Source organism: Taeniopygia guttata, chromosome 12 (genome assembly GCF_048771995.1).
Source record: "Taeniopygia guttata chromosome 12, bTaeGut7.mat, whole genome shotgun sequence".
Taxonomy (NCBI): Eukaryota; Metazoa; Chordata; class Aves; order Passeriformes; family Estrildidae; genus Taeniopygia; species Taeniopygia guttata.
The window spans coordinates 13,911,483-13,938,813 of NC_133037.1; the positions used below are offsets into that span (position 1 = coordinate 13,911,483).

A 27,331-nucleotide genomic window follows, 5' to 3' on the forward strand; every position below is an offset into this window, starting at 1 on the left:
CTAATAACTTGCTGTTTTTCTCCTTAACACGGAGATAAAAGCTGATTTTCCCCTTGAGTCTCTTTCTTGTTGTTAGGATCTGGCAGGTATGTGCCTTTTGGTGTAATGCTTCGTGCTATGAAACTTCTGTTTTGAGTGCCAGCCTCACCAATGGGGCAGCTGTCTTTTTCAGGAGCAGGAGAAGTTAGAAACTTTCTGGCCTGTGGGCTTATGAAAACTTTCTTTCAAGGAACACATTTAAATTTGTAGGTCTTGGCCCTGGCTGGGTAGCTGGCTGCTATGGGCTGTGTTTGCTCTTGCCCCCATTGACCATCCCTGCTGCTTGTGGTCTTTTTGAAGCCAGCTCTGCTGCCTTGCTCTGTCTCTCTCTGCTCTGGCAGCTGTGGTAAGGGTGTTCCCAAGCAGCACATCTGACACAGACACCTCCAGTTGCAGGCTTTCCAGAGAGCAAGGGAGGTCCTGGCTAGCTGGATGAAGGAGGGAAGGGACTGTCCTTCCCAGTGGGGAGGATGCTGTGGAGGAGCTGGTGCTCAGCCCTTGGCTTATCTGACTGTCGAGTTCTGACGCTTCGTTTGTTCATGTTGAAACACACTATTTATAAACTTGCTTTTCCTGGCGAAACTCCCAGCCTTGTGGGGGAACCGTGTGAATCCCTCCAGCCTGCGCTGTGCTGCAGGATGGCTGCCAGGGTGCCAATCCTGGAACTTCAGCTGGGGCCTCCTTGCCAACCCTCTTGTCCACCCTGGCTGCAAGGAGCTGCCCACTGCTACTGGCGAACATGCATTAGTGCTGGCAGTAGGTGACACCCCCGGTGCTCCTTCCCCCGGTTCTGGAAAGCAGAACCAGTCCCCTGCTCTCATCCTCTCGCCCCATGCTCTGTGTCTCCTGCTGGAGCTGTGCCCGTTGCGTTGTGGGGGCATCAGGCCCTGCTGCCAGCCCTGTGGCGGATGCGCGGGCGCGCACGGGGGGCTGGCGCGGGCGGGAGCGGCAGGTTGGCCGCGGGAGCGCTCGGAGACACCGGGCTGGCGCTGCCGGAGCCGGGAAAGGTCCCACAGCGCATCTGTCGCTGAGAGATGGAGCTGTTGGAGCTAAAAAGGGAACCACGGGTTCTTCTGGGAGCACCTGGCAGTGTTTAATGGGAGCGGCCGGTTTCCATTTACAATAACTGAAATCCTACAGAAACAGAGCGCCCACAGGCACTTGCAGAGGGAGGGGACACAGTTTGATTTTTGCCCCAGTCCCAGCAGCACGTGGGTCAGGGTGCCTGTCCTAATGTCCTGCTGCAGAGCAGGACCCCCTGCCCATCTGGCACTGACCGTGGGGACACAGGCAGGAAGAGGGTGGAGTTGCCATGCCAGGAGGGGCAGAGGGGAGTGGGTGCTGCTGCTCCCTGCACACTGCACCCTGGGGATGCCCTGCCTTTCTCCAGTGTGGCACAGGGGACTGGGGAGGCCGTTTGCAGCCGTGCCAGCAGCATCCCTGCTGCTCCAGTGTCATTGCTGCTTCTCCCTCAGCCTGGACTGTCTGCACCCCTGGGGCTGTGCTGGCACTTCCTGGGATGGAGGGATGGGGAGGGAAGGGGGAAACTTTCATGGAAACAGGTGACCTGTGCCCGCTCCGTGGTGGGAATGGGGGTTGCCATGGAGACAGCTTCTCCAAATAGCATCCTTCATCCCACCCCCGGAGCCCAACTCCCTTAAGCAACCCGAGAGAGCAGTGAGACAGATTTACTTTATTTATTTATTTCCTGTGTGCCTGCTTTGGTAAAGGTGCTGTTAATGAGAGCTGGGGGTCAGGCCTGCCAAGAGCAGGTCCCCTACAGCTCTCCCATCTCAGGAGGTCAGAAGGCAAAAGCCATGAGGCATGAAAAGGGACTCAGTGGCAGGGATAAAAAGCTGGCTCCCATGGAGAGAGGGAATTAGCTGAAGTGGAGGGAGGATGACATGGCTGCCTAGTCCTAGAAAGAAGGTGTGGGAGAGCTGGGGATGGAAAGGGAGCTGAAGGAGGCAGAAATCAAGCTGCAAGGTGGGGAGGGAGGGTGGAGAAAGTTTTGGAGATGCTGAAAAATAGAGGAGAAATTGGAGGAGAAGGGGACTGGAGCAGGGCATGTAGGGCAAAGGAGCTGAGGGTTTGGAGTCTAGCTGAGGGAATAGGGCAGCGGGAGGTGGGGGGGAAGTCTGGGCCAGAGTGGAAAGAAGCCTTACCACGGATGGCACTCCAGCAGCCTTCCCATGGCATCCCCTGAGGTTAACTTAGGGACATCTAGTCCCAAAGGCTGGTGGATGTGGATGAGACGTGTGGCTCCCTCTGAGCTTGCTGATGCTGTGCAGAAGTTACCAGGAATGCATGTGGCTCATGTTTCCCAAGCAGTGGGGGTGCAGTGGTACTGGCTTTTAGCAGTCTGGACTTTGTGTTTGCCAGTCTGCCATGGCTTTGGAGGGACAGGAAAAGTTAAAAATAAATTTATAATAAGAATTTAAAAAAGAGCAGTAGAGTGGCAGTCTCCTTTCATTAAGGGTAGAAGGGAGATGAGCTGGCACGGAGCAGGAGGTCTCATGTCCAGGCTATCCTTGCAGCATGCATCTTTGCCCCTCTGGCTCTTGTGAGCACAGGAGCTGGCATTTCTGTGAGACTTTTTGCTGCAGGCCTGGCTTTTGAGAGCTGTGAGGAAATGGCTGCAGCCATCCTTGGCAGGTAAGAGGACATTTTTCCCCTGGGACAGCAGGCTGGCAGTGACTTACTGGCTAGAATCGCCTTCTGAGGAGCCCAGGAGGGGCTGCTGGCTCACTACTCTGAACATGGGTTATCTAAGGCATAGGCTGGGGTTATTTAGTGTCCCTTAAAAGCATTTCCTCCCTAATAACCTCTGATGTTGCTTCTCTCTGCCTCCAGGCAGGTATGCCCTGCTTTCCTGGGATGTGCACTCCTAGCCCACAACACAGCTGCCTGTCAGACCAGGCACTCCCAGCTCTGGGGGGCAAAGGAGAAATCTCTGCTGGGGACCCTTTCTGACAGCTCTGGGAGCAGGTTATTCCCCTGTAACCTCCTGCCATTTCAAGGAGTGTTTCTTCTGCTTTAGTTATAATGAGCTCTCTGTGGTGGGCTGTGTGTCCCTGCATCTCTCTGCATCCATTCTAGCATCTAGTGAGCACTGCCAGGTGAGTGGGCTTGGACCTCCTGGCTGTTGGTCTCCTCTGGCAGCTAGAGTTGGCTAATTGCATCCAAGGCAGAGCTGGCAGGTGTCTCCCACTACAGCCCTAGAAGTGCCCGCTTCAATATGGCCTCTTTTTGTGGTTTTTTTGGGTCAGTTTTGTGGTCTTCAGCCAAGGCAGATGTGGAAGTGGATGCCAGTATCATCCTGACTGCCTTGCACCCTCCAGAGCACCGACTGACTGACCTCAAACTCTGACTCTGCCTAACTTGGAAAACTGGAGTTTTATCTCTTTAGATGGTCTTGTAAAGGTATCCCCCAACTTCAGCTAAACTCCCAGCTTTTTTGCTTCCCTGAACTCTGTAATCACAAGTTTCCCACTTCCATGGACTTACGAATCACTTCTTTACAATGCAGATCTCAAGCAAGAATGGCTGGCATGGACTCTGTGATGTCAGGAAATATTTAGGAACTATCAGGTTGGTTCCTGCCTGACAGAGGCTGTCATGTTCCTCCACACCTCAGCTCCCCATAAAACGAGCTCCACAAGGTGCTAGAAGGATGTGGCTTGTTCCTGTTTACAGCCAGGGAAACGTGTTATTCCTTGGACCATTAGCTTGGAGCAAACTTTGCTCCCCTTGTCAGCTTTGGCAGTTTAGGATGTGATCACTTCTTGCCTCTCTCTTTGCTAAGCTAAATACAAAAATCTTTTAAAGTTCCCACATTTTTCAATGTTTTCCATATTTTCTGACCTTGATTTCCGGTTTCTTTTTTGGACCTATTTTCAGCTTAGAAAGTTTTGTGACTTGTCAGTAGCTCAAACAGATGCTTTATTTCAGCAATGGTCATATTGCTGTAGCACATGAATCTCTGGTGGAGATCTTGTTCCCTGCCACAGACCCCCCAGTCCTGGGTTTGATCTGAGCCAGCTAATAGCAACTTCAAACATGTGCCTCTGCCCTTTGATGGAGTTGTAGTTTCTCAGTTAAAGATGGGAAACGATGCCAAGTCCTACATCTTCTCTGAGCTTGATTGAATGGCACGAGTGCTGGTTTGTTTATCAGTCAAGCCTGCCCTCCCCACTAAAACAAATCCTGTTTGCCAACAGGATCTGACAGCTGTAAACGAGTGTTGGTTGGCATTAATTATGCTGATCTCCTTTGCTTCCTGATGATCTGGCCCAGTTGCAGCCATTCGTTTATTTAGTCTTGGCTGTCTTTGCCTGGGCACTCTGTGCTTGTTCGAGTCAGTTATTTACCCATTGAATGTTGGCAGGTACAGGCTGCTGTCTCTCCTGGGACTTTTTAGCGTCTCCAGCTGGCCAGAGATCACCCTTTGACATGTGGACAGCTTGTCAGCACGGACTTCAGTGTGTTAAAATGTGTGTTATCTGGGCCTGCAAGCCGTGTGTTTTATCTTATCACGGAAGAACAAACATTTCACCCGCATCCTCTGCCCATGTTGGCTGACTTTGTCCTAATTTCAATGAACACTCCTTCCTTCTCACTGGTGCTGCTGAGGTTTCCCCTGGCTGACCTATTCAGGATCTGTGCTATCCTTCACACACTTCTCCCCTACCTAGTGCCCCAAACAGCTCCATAATGTGGATGCTTCTGTCTGGGGGGACCTGGGAGCCTAAGTGGTCCTTTTTGGCAGCTGAGCCTCAGCACCCTTGTGAGGCTGCACCTCATCTTTCCTCTCTGGCTCACCTTGCTGCTGAACCTGCTGCCTTTTCTCAGATCTGTTGAAAATCCTTTTCTCCCAACTGTTTTAAATGAAGGTCTGTGGAGCTGTGTTCCCATCCCAGGTGGTTTGTGCTTTAAAGGCCATCCCTTTGCTTGGCTGTGTTGGGAGGCTGGGGTTGGGGGTTGGGAGCTGATAAAACATTTGCAAAAATGGCTCAATTATTGGGATGTTTTTCCACTTAAATTCTTTCTCCTGGATGATTTAGTTTATTTATTTCAGTCTCTGTGCATGAAGCATTTTTAAATGCCAGCTTGTCGTATGTGAGCAGCTCAGGCTTCAGTCTGCACGTGCGTGAGAGCTGATCACAGTGGCAGCTTCATCCAATCAACTGCTGCCTGAATTTTCCTCCAGAGGTCTAGGAATTATTAACAGATGCTCAGTCCTGTGTTCCTTGGCCACAGCTTCATTTGTCCTCATGAACTCCTTGGCTCTCCTGCAAGCCCTGGGGACCAGAGGCTGAAGACTACTGCCCAAGGGGGAGCCCTTGCTGAGCCAGGGCCACTCAAAGCCATATATCCCTTTCTCTAGAGAGAAGGAGGAGCAGGATACCTTTATCCACAACTCATCACCACTAACCTGGGACTTTGCCACCCTCAGTGTCTCATCATGTGGGTCTGGGAAGACTTGTCCAGTTGATGTTCTTCCTCTTTGCATCAATGGATTTCCCTGCAGAATATGCCAGTGGCTTTCTGGGAAATGGAGCCCTCAATCCTTCTCCTGCCTTTTCCCCATGCCCCAGTGTGACTGGGAATCGATTTGCTTAAAGAGGGTGCTGGGGTTAGGGGTGATGGCTCAGTAGCCTGGCTGGGTGGGATGACCTTCAGTTTAAGCTCATGTGCTCTTGGGTATAGGTCTGTAGGGTTCCCAGGAAGACAGGAGGTTACCTGACACTGCTGGGAAGTGATCCTCACACATCAAATAATAACGAGGGAAAAAATCCTAGAGGGTCCTAGAGGATTTTATGTGTCCATCTGTTGATGTCAGGGACGAGACCAGAGCTGACAGTGTGACAGGCTGCTTGGCTGTGGGCTGTCAGATGTTTGGAGCAAGGATAAAGGCTCCAGGGAAAGTGTTTTGGGAGCCCTTGCATGGTCCCAAGCTGGGCTGTAGGTCATGTCACATGTGGGTCGTGCACTATTCATAGACCATTCTTGGTTGTCCAGCAGCCTGGTTGATGTTGAGGACAAGGACCAGAGTGGCTTGGTTGACGGTGCTGGAGAACACCCTTGGCTGGCGTGTGCTCTCTGCCAGGAGCCAGTGAAGCTCTGGATCTCAGGCTGGGCAGGAGGGGCAGGTGAGGGGCGGGCACTGCGATGCTCCGGCTCGAGCCTGTCCGAAAGGTGACATGCAATGGCAGGGAGCAGAGAGGCACCCCAGGGTGCCTGTGCCTTTGTGGGCACGTTCATCTCTCTCTGACCTGCACTGACAGCTGGTTTTCAGCGGGTCTCTGCAGCGAGGCCGCCTGCTCACTGCTGGTTGGCACCCCCCAGCTGGATGTCACATCACATCAGTTTGCGCGTTCGCAGCGACTTTTAGCTATTAAATATTTTTAGCGACAAAACCATCCAAAGATGTTTCAGTCCTGCAAGCGTGAGTGACCTCTCCTTCAGCGTGGGGAGGGCAGGCTGAGGGCTGAGCCAGGGGGCAGGGGTTTGGTGGGCAGTGCTGTGTGGTGCCTGTGGAGCGGGCTGGGCTGTGCAGCGGAGCAGGTTGGTGTAACCTGTGTCTGCAGGGAGTGCGCTCCTCCTGCGCGGCTAATGGAACATATGGGGCTCCGGGGCTCTGCGTCACGTCTCCTGCCACCCGCAGCAGGCAGCCCCACCCTCCCTTTCCCCAGAGGCATGTGGCAGCCCCAAGCCACTACTCATCTGCTGTCACCTTCTCCATGGTCCTTGTGGGCAGACTATGAATGAACACTGACCATACTTCATGTTCAGTGCCAGGCACATCAGTGTGCACCAGTCAGTGTGTGCTGGTTTCCCAGCCTGTGCTTGTCCCATTCCTGCTGCTCTGCTGTCTGTGCCTGCACACACCTTTCCTCTTGCAAGCAAACTGTGCAGCTTCTGTTTTGACTCTACTCTTTGGCTCATGCACGGGAGTAGGTGGGAAACTGCAGCTCTTACAGCATTGCTGCTTTGAGCAGGAAAGGTTTGCTGACCAGCTTTGAGTTTTGGTAGTTACAAAGACTCCTTCCTTCCCTCTGCAGCTTGTGGCATGTGTGAAATCACCCAGGTTTTCCTCAACTTTTTGTTGACTCTTGCAAGAGTCTGTCCTAGCAGCAGGCAGGGGATTCTGATTCTAGGGAAGCAGCTGGTGTGGGATGCAGGCTGCTGCTGCTGTGGCCTCCCAGTTCTAATTGATCACAAAATGGGAACAGGTTGGAAGGGGCATGCAAAGAGAGTCTGGTACAGCCTTTGATGGGAGTGTGGTTATCTAGCACACAATTGCATCTTGAAAGCCTCTGGCTATGGGAGGCTGTTCAAGCTGGCAGATCAGCCCCAGGTCTCTGCCACAATGGGTGCTTTCCTGTGACATCCAGCATTTTGACCCTATTGCTATCCCATCTCCTTTTTCAGGAACATTCCCAAAGGCAGCTCCTGGAAGAAGAGTGAACTTCAAGTGCCTCCCCTCCCATGCATGCCAAACTGTGTGGGCACCCCTGATGGCCTGACAGCCAAAAGCCTGGACCAGTGTTGGCTCTCAGTCAGTGGTCCTGCTTGGAGGCATTTTGGTCAAACTTTCCAAAGCAGCACCTCACCTTCCTGACCTGCTGCTTTGGAAAGTTGGGAGAGCAGCTTTGTAATGACTTGCTCAACCTTGCAAAATTCTCACAGAGATGAATCTTCTCAGACAAAAGATCTGCTTCCCCCTCTTCTTTGCAGTGAGGATTAATGGTCATGGGAGAAGCTGGGGATATTTCATACGGCTGTCCAAGGAAGAGAAAGAACTGAAATGGTTTGCCTTGGGCAGGGAGGGAGAGTAAAATACTACAGTGCTTTTCTGTCAGATCTCTTTATCGACTTGATCTGTACGTATGCTCTCCCCAGATGTATTTATAGAGAATCCCAGAGGATGCAAAAGGTTCAAAAGGTTTTCTTTGTCAGGCATTGGAGATGTGTCCAGCTCTTTCCAGCAGCGACAGTGTCCTGAACCTTGGGGTCTTCCCTTCTTGACAGCTTGTCAATTAATTCAAGGATGAGATTGATCTGCCTTTCTGCAATTATTTTAGCTGAGTACTAATGAGTTTTGTCTGGACAGGTTCTTCCCCATAGCACTCTGAGCCAGACCTTGCCAGCTGTGCCAGGCTTAAGAAATAGCAAAATGAACCCGATCAAATGTGAAACAGCTTCATAGAAATATTGCTCTTTTCCAACAAATGCTGTTGGCCCAGTTTCTCTAGCTGTGAAGCTCCCACTTTGATACCTGTGGAGCAGGCAGATAATACACTTGAAAGCAGTGGCATTTTTACTTCCAGAAAAGGGACCATTGTGCTATGACTAACTTGCACTTTTTCAATTTTAGCTAGGTATAAAATGGTAGGAAAGGCCCCGCTTTGGAGAGGGCAGAAGAGTGAAAGCATTTCTCTTCTGCAGTGAGTCAAAATATGGATGGATGAGTTGCGAGGCTGGGTGGTGATCGGATCACAGGGATGAAAGAACAAAATCAGTTCTTCCTCCTCCTCCTGCCTGGAGCTTGTGTGCCATAGGCAAGGCACAGCTTTGGGGCTGCACCAGTGGCTGGGGCACCAGTGAGGTCGCCGAGCCCAGCTGTTTGCTCTGAAGCAAAAGGTCACACTGGAAGTCCCTCGGGGTCTCTTTGTTTGACAGGGAGATAAATACACACACACAACTCTGTCAGCTCTGCCTGCCTGCAGCAGCTGCTGCCCCGAGGATGCTGTTTGAATTGATGCTGCTGTGTGCTGGTGGCCCTGGGCAGAGGCAGCAGGCTGGAGTCGTCCAGAGGCTACTCCTCATTACCGTGATAGGTGTGGAGTTCTGTGGAGCTGCTTACGTCTTGGGGAGGCCTTCATGGGCTCAGGATGTGCTTTTCCTCTCTCTATGCTGTTGCCTGGTGGCTGTCACTCCACCTGGACCCACAGGGACTCACAGCCCTGGGGAGTGGATGCAGGGTATAGAGAGTTGCAATGGTTCAGTGCAGATCTACACCCAGCCAGTATATCCCATCCTCCTTCGAAGGGCAAACACCCACAGCCTGTTTATTGTCAGAACAACTTGGATTGTCCCGATAGGCTGCCAAATCCTGGCCCTCTGAACTCTTCTGGATTTGCCAGGACTGGGTTCATCTTCATGGTATGCAGCTGCCTCAGCTGTTGCAGGGCTCCAGAGCAGCTTGCAGACTGGTCTGTGAGCTCCTTGAAAGAGGAAGGTTGAGCTATGCTTAATTATTGGCTTGCAGGCTTTTGCCTGTGAACCCCCAGCTCTAGGACTCCTTTTGTGTCTTTTCCAGCATGTGGCAGCTTATTCCAGCCTGTGCTTCAGCCACACCAGGGAAAATCAGAGCCTGTAGTAGAAATGTTGGTGGTTTCTAACTCCAGCACTCATGCCTGGGGCTGGAAGGGATTACTCCAGATCAGAACTGCGCTGAGGCAGCTTCCTGAGGCTGCTTCCCCTGCTCCATCCCGAGTGAGGAGCAAGTCATGGCAGTTCTCTTCACCTTCATGGCCGTTGTGCTGGGTGGGTCACCTGGCACCTCTCTGATTGCATGGGAACAAGGACAGGTATTTGTTCCCTGCTGTCAGACTACAGTGGGCAGAGGGGCCAGTCTCCCTGGGGAGCACGAGCTCTGTCACTCTGGAGCTGATTTCTCTCAGGATCTAGTGCAGTGCCTGGTTGTTGGTAGGAGATGGAAGGTACCTGTTACCGTCAAGAGTGGATCAGCACCTGACGGTGCCTCTAGTCCAACCCCTTTCTTTGTCCCCAGCCCACCCAACATTCGTCTTTCTGGGGATTCTCAGTGCTGTGGTGAGTGTGAGGAGGGAGAGGCTCATGCCTGAGCAGGTGCATTTCTGCTGGGTTTGTTGGAGATAAGCTCTCCCTTAGGTTGGATGCCTCTGCCCTGCCAGGTCTGCTAGGCTGGGTGTGTAATCTGAAAAAGAATGTACTTTCCAGTATGGGGGAGAGGAGCAAACCTTCCTAAGAGAGGAGATGATTATGGGAGGTCAATTTTCCTGAGTACCAGAGAGAAACTAGTACTGATTTGGTGCAAAGGCTGAAGACAGCTTTTGGGACAGAATCAGCCTTTTCTGGCACTGGGATGGCAAAAGAAAGATGCTGGGGCCATGAAATGGAGTTACTGGTGAAGCTTGGAGTATGCTTATCTTCCAGGCCACTGATACATGAATTTTGCACATGTATGTTTTGCATGGCTGCGTCCTCCTAAAGCTCAGCAAGGCTCTGCTGATCTGAGGCTGAGCTCCAAATTAAATGACACCAAACTGCGTGGCTTTACATTTCAAAGGCTCAGAGCAGAAGGATGCCTGGGACTTTCTGTCGCTATGGAGTAATTGGAATGATTTTTTTTTTTTTTGGCGGTTTGTACAATGACCACCGAGTGCTCACTCCACGGACAGATGGTTTTACCTGCATCTTCTGCTAATGTGAGGAATTATAACAACCCTGCAGGGATGAAGAGAGGTGACAGAGCCGAGTACAGTGGAGACAGCAAGTTAGTAGCTGCTCTGCATCCCCAGCTCTGGCTGCTTATCACAGTGGTAACTTGTGGATGGGCACATTTGCATCACACAACCTTTCTGCTTCTGTTCCTCCATTCCACACACCACCAACCAGAAAATCTCCTAGTACATTTAAAGTTGCTACTGTGTCCTAGTACATTTAAAGTTGCTAGTGTGTCTCTTTCCGTTATCTTCACAGGGATGGTCTCAGCAAAGGTGCTGCTTGAAGGTCAAAGATGGAGCTCTAAGGCAGCTGGGAAAATGGTTGGTCTGGAAGCCCCAGTCCCAGTATGGCACTGGGGGCTGTTGCCTTTCAAATGAAACCTGAAGGGGTGTCCTGGCCCTGGGGGATACAGAGAAGGTGCCATGGCTGACCACAGAGTCGCCCTGTCTGCAGCTGCCTGTTGGTTTAATGCATTTGCTGACAGGCTCTGTTCCCACTCTGTAAGGCTGTAACATAACAACACCCTGGGAAGGCTGCAGGGAGGGAAACAATGGCCTCATTCCCATTGTAGACACCTGCATTTTTTCCCTGCTACTGGATTGCTGGTTACTCTCATTAACTCAGGGGTGTATTTCTGCCTGGAGCTGATGGCAGGTCCTTGACATGCAGGAAGGTAGATATCTATCATCTGCTGGGGCCAGCTGCTCTGCTCTTCACGCTGTGCAGATTCACAGCTTGGGGTAAGGTCCTTCCAGTGATTCAGTAACCAGCCTGTGAGTTGGCAAAAGCTTATCAAGAGGTCAGTGGAGAAAGACTTGCTGGGGTATTTCTCGGACGAGCAGTACAGGAATGAACAGAGCAGACTGGCTTCTGTGGCTGCAGGAGCTGCAGATGTTGTGGGCTCACAGTGGAGCAGCACAGCCATCGACTCCTCTCTGTTCTTGCATCTTCCTCCTCCTCTCTCACGTGCATCCCTAGGTGCCAAGTTCAATTGTCCCTCCCAAGTTCTGCCACCCCAAGAACCCACTGCCTTCATCTCCCACCTGTGTCTCCTGATGGAGACAATGTCCAAATCCCTCCCCTCTTGCTATCCAAGACCCAGCAGCCTTCCTGGGACAGAGCTGCAGCAGGCAGAGTACACTTCTGCCCAAGGCAAGCTGCAGCTGCTTGGGGAAGGGCAGAATGGGACAGAGGTGTAAATATGCTTCCTCAAAGTCCTCCCCATCCTCCAGGTACCCAGAGTTTGAGGGACATCAGCACTGGGAAGAGGAGGGATGTCTTCCAGGTCTCAGGGTACTGATGAGGATCTGGGGCAGCTCTGGTGGCTTCAGCTTTGGCTGATGTGCTGCCATCAGTGGTGTTACACAGGGCTGGGTATGGTTTGGGGTACCTGGAGGGGCAGAGCAGTGGTACAGATGGGGAGTTGGCTCCCCAGGAGGGAAAGATCTGGAAAGCTAAGTGGTGTGATGCATCTCCAGAGCATTACCAGCTCATGGAACGCATCTGGGAACATACGGGATCCAAGGGCAGAGTCAGGCTGGGTTTTGTCCTTGCCTAACTGCTTTGATTTCTCCTCCTGATTGATCTGCACAGTCAAATTCACGATCCTGTGCTGGCAGAGGAGCAGTTGCCAGACTGCAAAGGTCGCTGAAAGCAGCTGCTCCCTCCCCTGCTGCCTCTGTTGCCGGCAGAAGAGCGCGGCTTTGGAGGCGCTCAGCTTGTGTCCCTGCTGGCACCAGCCACGGGCTCCCTGCACACCCGGCACACCATGGTGGCTGCTCAGTGGGGGCTCTGCTCTCAGACCGAGGTAATGAGCCCCTGGGACCTGTGCCGGGTCCCTGGTGAGCTGGGGATGAGGAGGAGGAGGTGAAAGCTGCAGAGGAAAGGCAGCTTCACCTCGCCTTGCCATGCCCGGCCGCAGCAGTGCCAGTGGAGAAGTGCAGCCAGCACGTGTGGCCGCTGAAATGGCATGTCCCAGCTCGGGGACACCAGGAGCTGTCCCTGATGGATCTGCCTGGTGCCGCTGCTTTGCCTCCCTTACACGCCCTGCTTGCCTCACCGGTGTTCCCAGCTTCTCCTGCACTGCGGGCTGCCTGCCCGGCTGTGCGTGTGCTCCGTGCCCAGCTGTGTGTGTGCTCCATGCCTGGCTGTGCCGTGTGCTCCGTGCCCGGCTGTGCGTGTGCTCCGTGCCCGGCTGTGTGTGTGCTCCATGCCTGGCTGTGCCGTGTGCTCCGTGCCCAGCTGTGCCATGTGCTCCGTGCCCGGCTGTGCCGTGTGCTCCGTGCCCGGCTGTGCCGTGTGCTCCGTGCCCGGCTGTGCCATTTGTGCCATGCCTGGCTGTGCGTTTGCTCCGTGCCCGGCTGTGCCGTTTGCTCCATGCCCGGCTGTGCTGTGTGCACCGTGCCCGGCTGTGCCATTTGTGCCATGCCTGGCTGTGCGTTTGCTCCGTGCCCGGCTGTGCCGTTTGCTCCATGCCCGGCTGTGCTGTGTGCACCGTGCCCGGCTGTGCCATTTGTGCCATGCCCGGCTGTGCCGTGTGCTCCGTGCCTGACTGCTGTGTGCTCTGTGCCCGGCTGTGCCATGTGCTCTGTGCCCGGCTGTGCCGTTTGCTCCGTGCCCGGCTGTGCCATTTGTGCCATGCCTGGCTGTGCGTTTGCTCCGTGCCCGGCTGTGCCGTGTGCTCCGTGCCCGGCTGTGCTGTTTGCTCCGTGCCCGGCTGTGCCATGTGCTCCGTGCCCGGCTGTGCCGTGTGCTCCGTGCCCGGCTGTGCCGTGTGCTCCGTGCCCGGCTGTGCTGTTTGCTCCGTGCCCGGCTGTGCCATGTGCTCCGTGCCCGGCTGTGCCATTTGTGCCATGCCCGGCTGTGCCGTGTGCTCCGTGCCCGCCAGCGCTGGTGGATGCGCTGGGGATTTCCTCGGGCGAGTCGTCACCGCCGGCGGCTGCAGCGGCTGCGGGCTCTGGGGGCTTCATTAGCCCAGCTCACAGGGGAATTTTCATCACGCAGGAGCCCGCCAGAATCAGTCTCTTTGCCCTTTGCCAGGTTTTTGGGGAAGAGAGTTGCGAGCTCTTGGATGTGGGGGTTTGAAGGTGGCTTTGCTGGAAGCCTGGGGGAAATGCCTCTTGTTCATTTATAAGCATTCAGGAAGGAACTTGTCCCGAGCCCTGGCTTGCATTTAAAACGTGGAGATATGTGTCCCTGGGGCAAGGGAAGGGGGAGCAGGAGGGGCAGTGAACCACAGGTAGCCAGTGGTCCATGGGTGTCTGCCCTACCGAGAGCCTGGCTGGGATCCCCGTCACCCAAGTCAAGCCTGTGAGTGCAGGGTTTCCCTGAGCCAGAGCTCAAACAATCTTTCTCCACTGTTGGCTGCACTTAGCTGATAGCTTTGAAGATCCTCCTGTCCTGAAAATTTGCTTTCTGACATCAGATTTGCCAACGTGTTGTACTTGAGATGTGCTTAGGGATGTCGTGATCAGCTTGCCTATTCCTCCTCAGCAAACCAGGCTGAAACCCGCTTGATCTCTTCCTCTGGATCTTCCTTGCCTTCCAAATGAGGCCAGTAAGCCTGACAGTAAGTCCCCGTGGGTGGGGAGGGAGGACTAGTTTGCCTGGGAATCAGGCGGTTGCATCGTGGCTTTGCCCTGGGCTGCTGGTGGCTTTATCTGTGCAAGTTCAGCGAGGTTAAGTTCTTCAGCTTCCCTTTTTGGCTTTCTCAGTTGTGAAGGGATGGTGTGAGGCTGAGCTTAGCTCATCGTGAAATATATTCCATGAAGCCTGGTTGCTGGGGGCGTTGCAGAAAGACAAGGTTGTTCAAGGAGGTAGGAAGGGACAGGGAGGGTATTTATTCCACTCCTTCATTTTCCTCCTGGGGCCATTGATGTGACACCTGAGTTTGTCCTGCTGATTGAGGCTGTGGAAAAACAGCTAGAGATGCCTGCAATCCAAATAGCAAGAGGAAGGGGTTGAGATTTGGAAGAGGCAGGTCAGACCTTGTCTCAGGAGACTGAGAGCCCCCATGTGCTGTGGGCACCAGGCACTGCTGCTCCTGCTCCATGGCTGTTGCTTTGGCTTTGCTGCAAGAGGATTTCATGGCAGGACTCGTTGCAGGTGAGGATGTGTGTGAGAAGGCTGTGAACCACAAGCCTCCAGCTTCTCTGAACATTCTTATTGCAGAAGGGCAAGTACTCAAGTGAATGGTGGCCCAGGAGAGAAAGTAATCAAGGTGGGTTGGGAATGTCCACCTGGATGAGGAGCTCTCCGAGTTATCCATGGAAGAAGATCTGTCACCACAGGAGTCTCATGGCAGGGTGCAGCAGGTCACTCTAGGTTAGAACTTACTCTCCCTGTGAGCAACATCACAAAGACACAAGTTTCATAGAGGCTCTTTTTACCTGTGTGGTGTCCCATGCAGGGTGGGAGGCTGCAGTGCAGTGGGCTGCCTGGCTGAGGCAGAACAACTGGAGATGATCTTGGATGATATCCCTTTCCTGAAAGGCCCTGCCTTGACAGGAGACAGAGAAATTGCCACAGCTGCACCTCTTGGCAGCCTTGCCAAGGCAACAGAGCAGGCAAAACGATTTAGCATTGCTCCAGTCATCCGTGATGGCAGAGATCATTGCATCAACCCCTTCAGCATTGTGATTAATGCTGAAGAAGCATCCTGTGAGGACTGGGAGGAGTGTGTTGGTCCTTGGAGATCTGCTCTCTGGATCAGAGGCAGCCCCCTCCAGCTGTGGTTCTCCTCTCCCACAGTCTCATCTGCCTCCTTTCATGTGCAGCTGTTGACCCGTGTGCTCCCGTAGTGATGGAGTTCCTAGGAACTGGGACAGGAACCCAGGACTGGTTCCTCAGGAGAGGAGAGATTATGTGGATTTACACAGATTCCTTGTTTTAGGATGAAAATCCGGTGTTAGAGCTTTCAGAATGGTTAAAATCAAAGTCTCCTTCAGAGACCTTGTGTGTGGCCGTGATGGGGAAGGAGGAGAAAAAATAGGAGGTAGTGGGGTCGGGTAGGAGGAAGAGTGTGAGAACGTTATTATGGAGCTCTGGGAAGCTGGTGAGTACCATCTCCCCAGCTGGCATTTTATCCATTGTGGGTACAGGAGCAAGGCAGAACTTGGGAAAGTGGAAATCACTGTGTCTTTAAGAAAACACATCTTTTTAAATGCAAAAGTTTCCTTTACTTCTGCAACTCTCTGCTCCAGGACTAATTACTAACAAATAACCATAACACCAGGGGGGACCCAAGCCCCATGAACTGCGTTAGTTTGCACCATCTGCTCTTTATTCTGCAGGTGACATTCCCGTAGTTGGGGGCAGTATGATCCATCCCTGGAAGCACATGGACTAATGTACCTGAACGTGTCTGGGCTGGCAGTTTTGTCCAAGGCTTGTCCTAACCCCACGCTGGGGGCTCTGACTGCTCGTGGCAACTTTCTGAGAGGCTTTATCTCGCTGGGACTTGCTACCTGGCTCGTCTCTGAAGATGATGGATGCTCCTTTGGGTGCTGCAGGATTTCTCTTGCAGCTCAAGTGGGTGCTGGAAGAGGAGAAGGTCCCGAGTGTGTCAGGGCCTCTAGTGAAGCAGGGCTGGAGCTTATTCTCTTTTGCTGGAATTTCCATCCCAGGGAGGAGAAAAGTGTTCATGACTCTCACAGTCGCAGCCAGCCATGACCTGGAAGCCTGTGCCTGGTCCCTGCCAGCCCTCTTAGGGTGCTGGGATCTCCTGAGCCCACCAACGCCCCCGGGCTCGTTCCTTTACCTCTCAGTTTGTCCGTGCCTGGCAGCTGCCACTCTGCAGTTCCCGCCCTGGAGGAGCCATGGGAGCAGCTGGGTGGTTCGGCCCTGGGAAGTGTGGGTGGGCAAGGTGTAAATTGCATGGCGGGCTGCCTTCACTGAGGTGAAAATGAAAAACTCTCCCAAGCTATCAAGCCCGGTATTTCACGGCTCCCACAGTCCAAATGCACGCCCACTCCCTCTCACTGCTGCGGGCAGGATCTTGGGGGCTGCTTTTCTCCTGCCTGTCCTGGAGCCATGGTACTGCCACGTCAGCAGGGTGGTGTGTCCTGGTTGCAGGCAGGATGGGGACCTGCTGAGAGAAGGGGGAAACGTGTTGAGGGCAAGCAAGGATGTTGATGGTGTGGGAGGTGCTAATTGCCAGCCTCTGTATTCCGCTACCTGGAGGATTTGTTATCCTTTGGCAAGACTTTGTTTTCCGCTGCCGTAGTGCTGGTGGTGGCACTCGTTTTTCCTGCTGGCTGATGGAAATGGCCTTTTCTTGATTGCAATAATATCACCTTCTGTTTCTGAAACACCTCACAGCCCAGAGGATTTGAAAGTAAAGTGCACGTGCGTGGGAGCAGTCTCACCACCTCTGAAGTGTGAGTTTCTCCGGGCTGGGAAGCAGCAGCTGTTCCGCAGCCCGTGGCAGCCTGGTGCTGGCGGCTGTGCCGCGTGCTGGGCTGGCTCCGGTGCCATCGCCCTGGCAGGCAGGGCCTGCCCGGCTCCACGTGCACCCTGCTGGAGCTGCCAGCTGAGATGTTGGGGTTTCCTTGATGTTTGAGGTAGTACTGGTATAAAACATGTCCGCCTGCCCCTCCCTCCAGCACTTTGTCTTTCCTTGTGCCCAGCCGTCTCTTGGGCTGATGGCTTTTCCTCAGCCTCTGGCTGCCCTTCATTGAACAGCCCTGAGCACCCAGGCTTCATCCCTCTCTCCTATTGTTAGCCTGTGGCTCAGCAGAGAGGACCAGGATCTGGGTTGGGTTTGAAGGGACATTTAAAGATCATCCAGTCCAGCCCCCATGCTGTGGGTAAGGATGCCTTTCACTAGAGCAGGTTGCTTAAAGCTCCACCCAGCCTGGCCTTGAGCACCTGGCTATGTCCAGGGATGGGACAGCCACAGCTTCTCTGGGCAACCTGTTCCAGTGCCTAACAACCTTCAGCACAAGTCATTTTATGTCCAGTCTAACCTGATAGCTTTTGCTTTAAACCCATTGCCCCTTGCCCTGTCACTACAGGCCCTGGTAAAAAGTCTACATCTCTTAAAAGCACACTTCAGGGCTCCTCAAAGGCTTCTCCTCTCCAGGCTGAACAACCACAACTCTCTCAGCCTGTCTTCATAGCAGAGTTGTTCCAACCCTTGGACTGTTTCTGTGGCCTCCTCTGGACTTGCCCTGGCCTGTCAATGGCTGTCTCATGCAGGGGACCCCAGAGCTGGAGGCAGTATTCCAGGTGGGATCTAACAAGAGCAGAACTGAGGGGAAACATCCCCCTCAGGCTGCCACGCCACATATAGTGCAGCCCAGGAGACACTTTGCCTCAGGAGAAGGGGTGCCTCTATTTTTTTGCTTTCATCAGCTCAGATGAGTGACTTGAAGCAGTGTCTAACCTCAAGCTGCTGTCTGAGCAAAGAGGAATGGAAACAGGGACATTCCCAGTCTGGGCCTGGGGCAGAGGGATGGCCCAGCAAGGAGTCTGTCTCCTGGCTGAGCAGGGAGAACACCAATGAATTGCAAAGCCTCTCAGGACTACCTAGCACCCGTGTTCTAAGATAAGCAGGGATGACACACTGAGCATGGAGCGTGTGAGGAAGCGAGGAGGATGTGGCACACAGCACGCTCCCCCCAGTCCTCGCTGGTGGCTCAGTTTCAGCTTTTAATTTTAGCAACTGATTTAGGGCCGTTCAGCTCCACGTGGTTTTGTTGTTCCTTTAAAATCCCCGGGACTGAAGCGTCCGACTCCATCACTGAGAGATGGAGAGGATGGGTGCCTCCAGCTGGAAGGAAGGTGTGGGGGAGTTGTGTTGTCTGGCGTGTGAGGACAGGGCTGGTGGGTCACCCGGGGGTCTCCCCACACTCTCCCAGGTGCCAGCTGATTTGCTGGCACTGCCCAGAGCAGCACAGGCAAGGGGAGGCTTGTGGCAGTGAGGCTTGTGGCTGGCTGGGGGGATGCTGGTGTGCCCTCCCAACAGGCAGCAATCCCCAGCGATGGTCACAAGCCCCCTGTGTGTTTGCACCCTCCCTCTATTCCTTCTTTACATGTGGCAGCATAATAAACAGAGGGGACTGACCCAACTGCCTATGGAAAAACTCCTCATGTGGTTGATGTTGCTCCAGTGTCACTGCAGGATGTGGATGGAGCCAGTTCAATGTGCCCTTCTGCTTCCCTGCAATGGCAGCAGCATGTCCTGTCACAATAACAGCAAGGGTGAGCAGCAGTTCCAGGCACACTGTGCCAAACTGAATCCCTGTGAACAGCTCACAGCTTCTCCTTCAGTCTGGCCCTCCTGGCCATGTGTCCATTGGCCCCTCTGGGAAGTTGTTCTCCCAACTGGCTCTGTGCAGAGAGCTGTCAATGCTCGGGCTGGACCCTGCACTCTTGGCTTTCCCAGTGGCTCTGGGCAGGAGGGCAACTGGGGGCTGCCTGGTTTCCCTAAGGGAGAAGAGGGTTTGCATCTGCTGGGTGACCAGCTGCTTGCTCCCCATGGTCTTTTCAGTCCTGGCTGGGGTTTAACAGGCACATTTTTCATGTGTTGCAGGCAGGTGCTCTGGCAGGGATGGGTGACAGGCACAAGCAATGGCTGTGTTCCTATGGCATGCAGGTGGCTGGAGCATGAAGTGGACATCCCTGCAGTGGAACCAGGAGCTGCTGGACAGCACAAACAGCTCAGCCTCCAGCTCTGCTCCAGCAGGAAGCTTAGTGGTGGTATGAAAAACCTCTCCTGAGCTGCTCCTACAGCATCAGTCCTGAAACAGGGACTCAGTGGGCTGGTGTGACTTAACCATCACCTTGTAAGGCATTCCAGGAGGTCACAGTAAGGAGTCAAGCGTGACAGGGACCTTGTGGGGTGAAGTGGGGTGAGGACAGCAGCTGTGTCCACACTGCCTTCTTGGCAACACTAGAAGTGCTCTGGGTTCAGCTGGAGCCTGATTGCCAGCGTGCCCATGCATGGTGAGGATCCAGAGAGCATCCACAAGGCTTGTTTGTGGTCTCCTAACAAGATGAATTCTTGCAGCAGTGGGAGATGAAGCATTTGAATTCCTGAGCAGTTGAACCTGGCAGAGTGACAAAGACAGTCCCTGCAGTGCCCCAGCTCATCTTCTGCTTCCAGCAGGTGCTGAGGGCCATGGTGTGACATGAGCACCCTGCCACCTCCTTCTGCCTTTGCCCAATTCTGCTGGGATTTTACAGACTGCAGGTCATGTCTTGGATACCTTGTCATGTTCTCTGTAGCCCTGGGACTGCCCTTGTACTCACCCAGGAAAGTGGGGGCATCTTCCTCCTGGGAGGCTGTGCCCAAGCCATATCATGGGCAGACATTGTGACCTTATGGACAAGTAGGGGGCGGAAGATTTGTGCTGATGAGTAGCTGGCACCTCCTGCTGCTGGAGGTCTCCCAAAATGCTGGTCATTGCATAATCCTGTTGTCCTTTCTGATGTGTGAGGCTAGGGGTGCTCCATTCCTAGTGGGATGAGAGTGACCTGGAGGAAATCCTACAGTCAGTATGTGGTGGGAGGTGATATGGAACCCGAGGTTAAAGATTGGGTGAGATGCTGTTCCATCTGGGAAAGAGGAGTGCAAGAATCTTCCCTTATATAACGCCTTGCTCCTGAGAAGGTGGTGAGAAGCACCCCACCACGTTCCTCAGATGGGCTGAGAAGGAGTTGGCTTCACGGGAAGCAGTGGGTCTGACGTGGCAGGAGTATGCTGGAGCTGCTGTTCTGTCAGAACTGAACTTGTGGACTCTGGATGCATTTGTGTGTGTAGGTGGGCTGTATGGATTATGTGCAATGAATCCCCTGTTTCAGGTGCCCAGAGGAGGGTCCTGGATAGAAATCAGCCCTGAACGCTGTGCTAGTGCCTCTGTCTTTGCTGGCCATAGGAAGGGAGAGCTCCTGGTGGAGTCTGAGGAGGGAGGTGGCACTGCATGACCTTGCAAAGGGACAAGTCCTCTTTCTTGCCCCACTTACTGGTCCTGTTGTCACAGCCAGCAGCCTGACACTCAGTGTCCCACTGTTCACCTCTCGCTGAGCTCCTCCACCCGTGTGAGACTGCATTGGATTTGACTGGAGGGCTCTACCTTGCAAACTCCACGTTCCCCTTGCTGCTCCATCTGTCGGCTTGGTGGCACAGCCAGCCAGGGGCTCCCTTCTCAGTGGCAGTGCAATACTGCCTGTTGAGCCTTTCTGTTGTTTTGCCATGTTGTTGAGCCTTTTAATTTGCTCTCTTCCCACACCTTTGCCTTTGGACTCTGCTCTCCAGTCTCTCTGGGTTGTTTCTTTTCATTGCAGTGTTTCTCTCCACGGGGATAATCCCAAACTCACTGTGTCACCAGCCTCTTTTGCACTTTGCTGCACTATTCTTGCCTGGTCTCTGCCTGCTTCCTAATCTCCTTTGGTATGATCACAGGGCTGATCTCCCAGCCCCTTTAGCAGATCCCCTTATCCATTTCCGTTGTCATGGCTCCCCACTTCATTGCCTCTGCCCATTTCTCAAGTCTTTATGCAGCCTCATCCCTTTGTCACAGGCTGGACAAGACAGCATTCCCAGCTGCAACCTCCCTGCTCCTTCTTGGGGGTATTGTCCTCTCCTGAGCCCACCTGCCAGTGCTGAGCTCTGCAGCAGCCCTGCCAGAGGCTGGGTTCTCTGGGAAGAAGCGTAGAAGCAGAGGCCAGCTCACTAACCTGGTTTCCAGCTTAATTTGTACAGAAATAAACTAGCACCCCCAGGCTTTGGTTTCCCTTAATTTCAAAACCCTGGATCAGCTGGGAAGAAATCACATGTTGTAGCTGTCCCTAATGAGGCAGGCATGGGTATTGACAGTGAGTGTCCAGCCACTTCAGCGTGGTCCCACCAACCTGGACCCAGCCATGGGCTTTGGGGTGGACACCTGAGCTCTTCTGGCTTCGGGGACACAGAGCTGCTCCTGGTAGGGTAGAACATCCTTGTCTCTCTTATAGGATAATCTTGAATGTGAAGCAGCATTTGGCTCAAGAGCCAGTCCTGCTCTTCATTCAGGTGTGCACTTTTATTCCTTAAAAAGCCAAGATTCCCACATTTTTAATGGGCAGAGGGGGTGTTGTCTGTGTTTTGGGGATGCCACTTCTTTGTCTGTGTAATTGGAAGTTGTAGCAGCCTAGAGTAGATTGTAGAGAGAGGGTATATCCCAGATCTGCTCTTTTGGAACCTTAGGAGGGGCTTTGGAAAGTTGGGATTTCTTGAAGGCCAGACTGGAGCCCTGAGGATTTAGACTAGTTGGAGACTTCACATGAAGTTTATGAAGATCTCTTTGCTCTAAGATCCTTTGAGTTGTCCTCGTCTGCATGAAGTGGTAGAGGGCCAGCTGGATTTGTCCAAAAAAACGCTGCAAATCCTGGAGATACCTATCTCTGGTGTGTGTTGCAGTAACCTAAAATAAGGAGCTGAGCTGGAGGTTGGCGGATGGGCTTGTGGTTGGTAGAGCAAGGGGCAGAGCAGTGGGGAGGGCTCTTGTCTGCCTTGTTGCTGAAAAAGCAGGAGTGATATGAGCCGCCTCTGCTCTGCTGCTAAAAACAACCCAGCTTGTTTTTATTTAATGCAGTTTTGATCTGCAGGCCCCAGTGTTTCACCTGCCTGCAAATGGGAACTCCAAACTCCAAGTGCCTTAGAAGCCTTCCTGCATCCCTGAGTGTCCCTGCAGCACTGGGATAGGAAATGTGGTTCTTCCTCAGCTGGAGGAAGGACTGCTGAAATTCAAGGTGAAAGGCATTGGGATGGGACAGGTGAAGCTTCTGTTGAGGTCATGTTTCTGCCACTGAGGTGTTTCTGGGTAAATTGGGCCTCTGCATTGCCAGATTCTGCAGGCTTTCCCAGGAAAATGACCCAAAAACTGCTCATGTGGGATTTCTGCCTGTATTTCTTGTGCAGCATCCTGGCAGCATGGAAGTGGCTCTTCAGGTAGTAAACTGCCAGCACTGGGGAGAGGGTCAGTGTTGGCTCATGTCTGTTGTGGATCCTGCCTGGTGCCAGCATTAGCCTGGGAAATAAATTATTCTTAAATCACATTGGTCCATCCCCAGGGCTAAAGGGACTTAGGCTTTTGTAAGGTCATGATTGAGGTGTCCATAGAGCTCATTCTTGGTGTGGGGCCAGCTCTGGCAACAGAGAACCCCAGAGGGATGAGGACCCTGCTGGAGGATGTGCAAACAAGCCACACCAGCAGGCCGTGACACAGAATAGTTGAGGCAGGGAGGAAAATCACTGGGTCAGGGAAGAAGAGGATAATCAGGGCAAGAGGGAGGAAGAGAATAGCTGGGGCAGGGAGGAGGAGGAGGAGGAAGATAATCAAGGTGGTTGCAGGGTTAAATAAAAGCTGTCAGTGATTTGAAAAGGGGAAAGAAAGAAAAAGAAAACCCGCTGAAGAGACACTCTCCTTTCTCACCCGGCTTGTAATCAGCCGCCCCCTCTGCCAGCGAGCAGCTGGCGGGCGGGCGGGCGAGGAGGGGGTGGCAAGAGGGGTCCAGCTGCTCCTCAGCCCGGCCTTGGCACCCCAGGAGTCCCCAGAGCCCAGCCCAGCACGGGCGGCACGGCCCGGGGGACGTGCCCCTGTCATGGGTCTCTGGCAGGCTGGGGGTCTGAGCTCTTGAAGAGCATTGCCAGGGGAAGGTGGGGTGAGGAAAAGGAGGAGGGGGACTTGTCTGAAATGCCAGGGATTCATTTCCCACTCCCCCTGCCCTTGCCGTTCTAAAGGAGCTGCCTGAGCTGTCGGCTCTGGATTATATTAATTAGCAGAGAAGTGCTGTGCCTGCTCATGGGGCTGTGCTGCTCATGGGGCTGTGCTGCTCATGGGGCTGTGCTGTTTGTGGGGCTGTGCTGCCAGCAGGAACCAGAGATTTGGCAGGTCTGTGTGAAGCAGCTGCCTGGCTGCCCAAAACCCCTCGCTCCAGCCCAAAAAAAGCACATCGAAACCAAGTGAGCTGGGGGTCTTCAGCATCTCCTCCTGGAGCCTAGCTGGCTGTTTACCTTCTGAGCCAAACCTGCCTGCCCTGATACCTGGGGCTGGTGTGGTAAGGAAAGCAGCACCATGGTTTTGGGATGGCACCCTCTGCTCCTCACTAGGCCTCCACGCCTGTGGGCAAAGAGGGCCAGGCTGACCTGGCCGGGCTGACAGGTCAGTGTGGTGGGGCAGCTGCTGGGGTGGGGGGCGAGGGCACATCCCTGCCCATGGCTCCTTTGTGTCTTCCAGGAGAGGAAGCTGTGTGCCCACCCCCGGATCGAGATCTACAAGCAGGACCGCATCTACTTCGTGTGTCCCCTGGCCCGCCAAGGGGACTTCTATGTGCCTGAAATGAAAGAACTGGAGAGGAAGAGCAGGGCTGCTGCAGCTGTGGCTGAGGATGCCCAGACAGACATCACAGGTAATCCTGGCTTTTGCATGGGCTCCATCTTCAATCACCCTTGCAGAGGTGGGGTCCTGGTATCCCCAGTCCTGCTGCCTGAGCAGAGAGGGAGTGACCCGTGCACACGTTGTACCCAACCACCGAGTCTCAGCATGCCTCTTCCTCTCACCCTGTGCTGGTCCCCGAGGATCTGAGATGACATCCCCTGAGATATCATGGCATGCCTCAAGGAGCACCCAGGAACCCTTGCAGTTCTGGATTAAGCCACTGGCCCACTGCTGTCAGCATAGAGCTGTATCTCACAGCTTTTAGTTGCAGCTGGGCTTGTTTTTCTCTTTATCATATACATCTTCCTTGATCTCATCTTCATCTGTTACATATTGGGATTGCAAAGAGCTTAAATACCAGGTTGCTGTAGCTCGTGGTGGAATTGCCTGAGAGCATCTGCTCAGCAAGATTTGTTGGAGCCTGGATGTATTCATACAGGAAGGGACCACAATGGCTGTAGGCGCAGAACAGCAGTGCTATAGTAACCCAAAATGCTAGTTGCCTTCAGCAGCCCACATGCTCCCATGCCTGAGAGATGTAGGAGCTGGCTATCCAAGCATTCCCGGGCACTGGACAGCACATCCGAGCTGGCTGCTGGCAGGGGCAGCCACCTCCCCTGCCCCACGGCTCGCCCACACTTGTGTAATGGGCATGAAAAAACCATGAGGGCTGTGCTCGCCTCGCGGGCAGTTGGGTCATTTGCTTTAACTCATCTTCAGGTTTGGCTCGCTTTAATTCTTAATCGCGTAAAAGCAAACCTGGGAATTGCTTTCTGGGAGCTCTGTCCATTTAGTGTTGCAATGAGGAGGCTAATTGGAGCTGTTTCCCAGCACTTCCAGGGCCCGTGTTAGCACAGTGCTCACTTGGCTTTTCTCCTCTTTGCCTTGTGTTGGGGCACCAGCCCCGCCTGGCCAGAGGTGCCCCAAAGCCCACTTGCTCTGACAGCTTCCTACAGTCCGTCTCCCTTGGCTTTGGAGAGGGGTGGCAGGACCCATGGGAGCAAAAGCAGCTTGAGGGTGGTGCTTTCATAGCTGCGTCTGCCCTGCTCAGGGGGTGCATGATCCCCCCAGCACTGCCAGGGGTGCTGGGAGCAGCCACTGCCCTGTGCCCTGGCTCTCTCGGTGCTTTCCCTGGGGTGCCACTGCCAACATGCCCACGGTGGGGGAGTCCTCTGCCCTGCTGGAAGAAGGGCTAGGAAGGTCTTCCCAGTTTTAGAAGGCAAATGACATTGGACTTTCTCACTCTGGGCCAGGCTCTCCAGCAGCAGCCCTGGGCCAGCTCCTCCACCACCCCTTCCCTTCCAGGCATGTAGATGAACTTTTGTCAGTGCAATCTGATGCAGTGCCATCTGCTGAGTCTGCAGAAAACCAACTTAAAATAATAATAACTGTGAGGTTGGCCCTGCCTGCGAGACTAAAGAGCTGGGCTTGGATGTTGCACTGTGATTGTCTCTGCTGAGCACAGTGGCAGAACCACAAGTGATGGGGTGTCACATCCTTGCTCTGGCTGAGGATGTAGCAAGCCTATGGGTGGCTTGTGCAGCTCCTGTCTGAGGGCTTTGGTGATCCCATGAAGATTACACCTTATGGAATGAGACTGGTCCTCCCTTCCTAACAATTTTATGTGCTGGGATCTGTGCAATCACATCTGAGTTGGAGAAAGAGAAACTTCTTTTCCCATCCTTTTTTCTTTATTCCCTGGGCAGTCTCTCTAGAAGCAAGCTCCAGTTAGTCGCTTCAACATGAATGATGGACATGAGATCTTGATGACCCAGCAGATCCCAGGATGTCTATGACAGTTTTCAAACTTTCTTCTGCCAACTGGAGGTTGGGCACAGCAATGTCCCCATCTGTCAGCATGATCTCTGCTCAACCCCAGGTGCTTGTATTTGGGTTATTTCTTGATACTTCTCAGATTTGAGTAGATGTTTCAAGTGATCCTTCTCTGCTGGAGGCTCAGAAAGTGCTCCTGGGACAGTGGGGGTAGGTGGCGGTCCCTGATGGTGGCTGTCAGCTCCTCTGGCTGTGCCTGAGCTGCACAAATCCAGGTGTAGGGCTTTAATACCCAGTTGCCTCAATGGATAAGTGGAGACTGGGAAGGTTCTGAGCCCCATTTCCTCTCCCAGAGGCAGCTGAGGCTGCTCTATGCACAGAAGCTTTGGGCTGTCTGTCCTGCTGTGGCAACAGAAGAAGCCTCCTCTTTCCCCCTCCCAAAACACTGAGATAAGGACACTGAGTGTGATTTCAGCATGGACATCACGTAGAGTAACGCTCTGTGTGAACACACCACTGGTTGGTCACAGCTCAAGAAACTCCCCACCAGCAGCTGATTATGCTTTCTTTGAATTAAAGACTTGAGAATTTCCAAGTGGAAGGTGTTGCCATTTCTCCTCAACTGTCATTGTGGATGGTGCCAGACGATACCAGGCGACTTGGAAAGTGTAAGAAAAGCTTGGATTTTTTTTCTCCAGCCTCTTGACCTGGGAGCAATCTCTCCATTTAGGCTGTCATCTGCTGTCCTTTCTCCTGATCTCACCCTGCGAGGTGCTGTGTGCCTGTGGCTGCAAGCAAAGCCAGTGGCCACAAAGGCTGTGGGGCATGGTCCAGGGTCTCTGCACAGAGCAGGGCGCCAGCAGCTCTGCTGAGCACGGACACACTCAACACACAAGGAAGGGGCCGGGGGCTGTGGCTGCCTCTGCACCAATTCCGTCCCTTCTTCGCCGTCCTCAGGGTCATTGGAAAGACGAGAAGCATTTTAGGAAGGCAGCTGATGGGTCTCCAGGGGGCCAGTGTCAATCACCATCAGTTGTTTTGTACTTAATTGTTTTCTGGGGCTTTGGCTCGGCGGGTCCTCGCTGGCGGCTCCCTCCCAGCAGTGTGACCCCGCTGCTGCGCGTGGAAGGTGAAAGCAAACAAAAGCCTCTCCACACGGGCTGCTGGCATGAACACAGATGGCTCCCGAGCATGTGGCTCTGCCCAGAATCTCAGGTGCTCATTTTCCTGGAGCAGAGTCTGTCCCACAGCATTCAGGTGCAACTGATGGCATCACACACTGAGCTCCAGTGCCACAGAGGAGCAACTTTCCTGGTGTGTTCTGCCTCATCCTTGCTTGCTTTCATCCTTCAAAGAGTCCTGCCTGTTCCTACCTGCCTCTACATCCTGGGAAGAGCCCCAGTCCCTCTCCTGGTGGCTTGTGTGAGAGCTTCAGCAGTCATGGACGAGCTGTGCCCCTGGCAGCACACTGTATTTAGAGGTGATGAATATTTGATTGAATGAGGGGAAGGAAAGGGCCCAGGAGCACCAGGAGTGGAGCACTGCTCAGGCATCAGTGTTGCACAGGGGTGGTGCAGGAGGAGAGCCTTCCCTCATTCTGGATT

General features: G+C 53.6%; 1 protein-coding gene across 3 annotated transcripts in view; it reads left to right on the forward strand.

Annotated features, from left to right (window-relative positions):
- TEX264 (testis expressed 264, ER-phagy receptor) overlaps nucleotides 1–27,331 on the forward strand; it is a 39,728-nt gene that overhangs the window by 8,244 nt on the left and 4,153 nt on the right. For all 3 annotated transcript variants that reach the window (XM_030283330.4, XM_012572424.5, XM_072935071.1), the window contains one exon: nucleotides 23,754–23,925. In XM_030283330.4, coding sequence (XP_030139190.1) covers nucleotides 23,754–23,925 — 172 coding nt within the window. The remainder of the gene's footprint in view (nucleotides 1–23,753; nucleotides 23,926–27,331) is intronic.